Source organism: Contarinia nasturtii, unplaced genomic scaffold (assembly GCF_009176525.2).
Source record: "Contarinia nasturtii isolate CC-2019 unplaced genomic scaffold, AAFC_CNas_1.1 Cnas_scaffold_695, whole genome shotgun sequence".
NCBI classification, from domain to species: domain Eukaryota; kingdom Metazoa; phylum Arthropoda; class Insecta; order Diptera; family Cecidomyiidae; genus Contarinia; species Contarinia nasturtii.
The window spans coordinates 7,742,620-7,747,597 of record NW_022198046.1 but is presented as its reverse complement, the minus strand read 5'-3'; the positions used below and the strand labels follow the sequence as shown (position 1 = coordinate 7,747,597).

The 4,978-nt window shown below is 34.4% G+C and overlaps 1 protein-coding gene across 10 annotated transcripts in view; it reads right to left on the bottom strand.

Annotated features, from left to right (window-relative positions):
• Positions 1–1,907: 1,907 nt before the first annotated feature.
• Positions 1,908–4,978, bottom strand: part of LOC116340799 (ral GTPase-activating protein subunit beta) — an 8,901-nt gene continuing 5,830 nt past the window's right edge. For 8 of the 10 annotated variants that reach the window (XM_031767464.1, XM_031767467.1, XM_031767469.1 and 5 more), the window contains 4 exons: positions 4,822–4,968; positions 4,379–4,519; positions 3,748–4,311; positions 1,908–3,683 (listed from right to left, as the gene is read on the bottom strand). In XM_031767464.1, the coding sequence (XP_031623324.1) occupies positions 2,098–3,683; positions 3,748–4,311; positions 4,379–4,519; positions 4,822–4,968 (2,438 nt within the window). In that variant the 3' untranslated portion in view covers positions 1,908–2,097. The remainder of the gene's footprint in view (positions 3,684–3,747; positions 4,312–4,378; positions 4,520–4,821; positions 4,969–4,978) is intronic. The other 2 variants (XM_031767468.1, XM_031767474.1) reach the window with 1 other exon arrangement.

Genomic DNA, 4,978 nt, shown 5'->3' with positions numbered 1-4,978 from the left:
TAATTCAATGTCAGCATCTGTCAAATTTGGTCAAGATTCAACGGAAGAAACAATTTGGTTGCAAACAAATGAATGTTTTTACTATGCATTTCGTACGGAAAAATCGCCACAGAAACTGCGATTCTCGATCAAATCAGAGAATAGCATTGTTGAAGTGTTTTCCAATTTATATGTCGCAAATTCTAAATACGATATAATAGTTTTTTCTATAGTAAATTTTTTATTTTATACGTCGCAAAATCTAAAAACTATATAATAGGAAATTTTTTTAAAAAAAGTAGGGGGATATTGCGTGTATATAGTCGCAATTTATTGACAAATATTTGCGACACATTGGTTTATATTCGTATACGAATATGGAACCACTTTTTTCAAATATGCCACCAATATATTCTAATATATTATACAAAAAAGTCTTGTAAATACTAGAGTACAAGTATTTGCTAGAGTACAAATTGTAAAAATATATATTATTGAAAATAAAAATAAAAAATAAAAAGATAATATAAAACATTTTTTTTAATTATACTAATCAAGAAAAAACCATTTTTTCGGTTTTTTATTAAAACATTTTCTTTTCAATAATATTTTTACAATGAGTCTAGTTTAAGTAACTAGAGTAATACTCTAATAGCTAGAGTATTAAGTTAAGTATATTGGAATATATTGGTGACATATTCGTATATATTTGTTTATATTCTTTTGCGAAGTTGTTTCCCTAGCAAAAAAATATTTTTATGCGTCGCAAATTCTAAAAGTGATATAATAGTTTTTTCTTTTTTGCGACGCGTAAAAATATTTTTTTGAAAAATTTACTATAGAAAAAACTATTATATCGTTTTTAGAATTTGCGACGTATAAAAATATATACGGGGCATGTGAATTGAAAAAATATTAGTTCGAAAGGACTCCTTTCAAATGAGGTATTTATATGACGGCTAAGCCAATTCTACTTACTAAAAGTCAAGATTGAAAGTTATACAAATGAGTGGAGACACTGAGAAGCCACAGTGAGAGTGCTCTCTAAAAACTCAAAACTTTCGAGAGTTTGGAAAAATATTGAAAATTGTCGATTTGGCAGGTTGGCAAGTGAATTCAAAAAATAAAGAGGCTTACGTACGCAAGCTGACTTTTCCGTATGGAACCGAAATTTTGGGAATAAACTGAAATTATGGTCTATGTATGGTTTCAGTGACTTAAATCACCGTGAAAACTTGTGAATATTATTTTTTTACCAAGATACATAATCCCAGCAAGTTTAAAAAAATTCAAAAAAAAAAACGAGGTCACCTCCCATACAAAATTCGGTTGAAAGAAAATGCAAAAAAAAAATAACAAATGCAATTATGATTATTACAATGAATATTTTTTTTTCACTCAATTAAATTATACACATTTCATTGTATCATTTTGTCATGTTGTGATCTGTTTCTTTGAGCTGCGATCTAATCGTATTCTCCACTCAATGTCTGCGAATGTTGGTGTCGGTGTATGTGAGTGTGTGTGTGTCCCCGGGAATATGGGGAATATGCTTGTCTCTCCATCAAATTGTCAAATTATGTCATATGTCTCTTTTAGAATGTTAACAGTAATTTTTGTACGAGCAGTAGTGTACGAGCTGTAGTAGAAAATAACTGTTTTTATCAGACATTATAATGAGATATTTTCAGCCAGATGAATCAGCTCAGTCAGATATCGTCAGGAGCTGAAATATAAATTTTGCAAAACCATGGGCTTAATTGCGTTCTACGTGAATTGTAATTGGTCATAGTTTTTCTGAAATTAAAAAATTAAGCGGTAGTCTATAATTCAGAGAAAGTTATCTCACCATCAGAAAACTTCACTAATCATTCAAGGTCAAAATATATTCACAATAACTCTTCTAGAAAAATGAAATTCATAGTTAATTTTCTCTTGAATAAATTAGTTTTATTTTATGAAAAAAATTCATATAAGTATCTTGTTAAAGTTTAGTGATAAATTGAAGTAAGTCTTGTTAATACTTTTCGAAAGTAAAAATTGACCTTTTTTTTCAAAATTAATTGTCCTAAGTATTCAATAGTGTGATAATTTTGATGCACGAATTGCACATATTGCTTAGGTGCTTGATGAGCTCTTAAAGAGGTGTGCTAATAATTCGGGCTCTGACATATCTAATTTATATTTGTGCACAATGTCTAATGCCTTCAAACGTCTTCGTACATGAGGCGGCTGATACAAGTCATTATCAAGGCGTCTGCGTTTGGCCATGTTGTAAACAGTTTGTCGAATAAGTGTGCCAACGGTGCGTTTGTTAACAACCATTCCGTCAACCAGTGGCGATGCAAAGTTCATTCTACCACTTGGTCCTTGTAGTTTTACACGTAGCAGGCCAGAATTCAAAGATTGCAAAAATATAATGTGACAATCACTGGCCCTTGGTATTTGTCCAGATTGATATTCTTCGCCAGTTCTAGCATAATTCAGTAATTCGTCGGTTGGGAAATTGAGATAATCTTCGAAACTCTCAAGCCAAACCATAAAAATTTTCACACCGCTCTGGCTAGATAGGGCTGGTTTAATTGCACATGTTCGACGTCTAGCCGGTGCAACTGGATCATTACCAGGACTGCCATGTGATTTTGGTCTATCCAGTTCAAGTGAAAGTGTTCGTGGCTTTTGACCAATTGACACTTTCGCTGTATTCCCTTGTTGAACACTAAAGCTTCGATCGCCTAGATTGGGATGTGTTTTTTCACTGTCATTTGACGATGAAGAAGCCAAAGATAAACAGCTACCGTCGGCTGCATCGTCCGTTTTATTCCATTTTGTTGGCAATACAAATGCGATTTCACCACTAACATCAGCCCAATACAATATACGCTTTTCACCATTGAATTTCATATTTTCGGGCGTATTAACATTGAAATCTTTTTTCGATGTGACCACTGTGCTCGTTTGAATTTTCCAGCTTGTGTTGACGAAACCAGTCCATCCGGCATGCTCTTCGATCTCAACTGGCCATCCCAAATTCAAAAGAACATTCCAAAAATGTTTGTCGAGCGAAGCAACATTTGTTTCGGAAACGTTTTCAATGATTTCAGTTGCTGAACTTTGACCGACTTTTACATAAAATATATGAAGTGTGTCATTTGTGCGTGGACTAAGCTTATCTAATGCCTGTAAATCGGTTAAAAATCCCGGTTGTTTAGTATCGAGTGCAGTTAAAACTGGAAAATCGACCATCGAATCATTTTCATCGGTTGATTTATCTTCATCAATCGACAAGAAACCAAAGTGTGACAAAAATAATCGTGCCGCTTGGAATTCGTTCACTACTGGTGGTGCATCAATTTCGGATTCACCATTTAAGCCATCGTCTGAATTATCGGTTTCAGCCCATGCCAATTTCTCCGCAACCGTTTGATTTTCCAACAATTGAACCAATTGCGTACTGGCTTTGCTACCAATTTTCTGAATTACTGAGTCAATCGTCGGAATTGAATAGTCAGCCACACATGATACAATTCTCTCAACACCATCCGGATAGAATTTTTGCTCGATTTCTTGTCGCATTACCACATCATTCATTGGAACCGGTCGACCTGGATTTGGTGCATGATATTTCGTACCAGATTTGGAACGCGGCAAATGTCTTAATTGTAAGGTCCATGCATTTCGACCGAAGGGTCCTCGAAGTAGTACTGAATTTGAGAGAAATATCTATTAGAATCACTTAATGTAGCAGTGATTTTTGAAAAATCTTACATGTAATTGTCGGCTGTGGATCTTGATCGTTTCCCAATGGTTCTTCCAATAATGCTAGAATGGTCGAGTTTTCGGTGACAAAATATCGAAACTTTTGCACAGCTTGTTCGGCTGATATTGATGTTTCACTCTTTTCATTCGGATGTGAAATACAGTGTTTGTAAAGTGTGATCTCGTCCAACAAAGATGAAATCGATTGTGGACCACATTCATTAGGAAAGAAACCAACTTGCTCGAGTACAAGTGTTAACATTGTTTCAGCTGCTTCACGCACTCTCATTGAAACCGGCTTCAGTTCTTTGTCTTCCTTCAATTTAATTGGTTCGCCTGGTTTTCCAACGCTCTTTGAACCCGAAATTCCCAATTCTACCACTTCTAAAACTGTTGTCAGGCATTCTTTGTCTTGCAACAAATATGGATGCTGAATTAACCATGCTGACGTACATTGGAATGCTGCCACAATGGTGCTGTGCAAATCTTTGCTGTGAGCTGGAGGTGGCCGAGAACATTGATAACAAATGTAATCACAAATCCATTTTACGGCCCGCTTACATTCAAGTGGATCTAAAAATTGGAGCATTTTTTTATTTATTGACAATATTGCTTCAAAAAGAAGAAAACATTTGCTTACCAGAATCTTTGATATTCATTCGAGCGAGACCAGATAGCAGTTCTAGTGCTGCGAGAGAAACATTCAAATCAGTTTTCCACGAAGATATCAATCGATGACACACCAAATATGTGGCTCGAACAAACAATGCATGGGCATTATCTATATTGAGGAAAAATGTCAAAAATTCGATTAATTTTCAGTAAAAGTTCAACAAAAGAAAAATTCATGTATGTACATAAGAACTATTGAATGGTAACACGATCAAACAAAAATGAGCTTTGCAAATATGACATCAAAGTATTGAAAGGAACAATTTGAAAATTAATAACAAATGATAAACAAAAAAAATTATTATTGCAATGTAGTTAATTTTGGTTTAGGAACAATCGGTTTTCGTCGAAATCCATTTGGTTATACGTCGATATTATTTGTTAGTGCTTTGGATAATATGTGCATTTTACCATAATTCGTAAAAAATTCAATGTCGTCTGGAATATCGTCGGATGCACTTAAACTGGGATAATCATTGCCCAGCGTCGCTGTACTATTGCCGCCAATCGAACTTGAACCGCCGCTAGCTATTGAACATGCACTTTTATCGGAATATGCTGCTTTTTT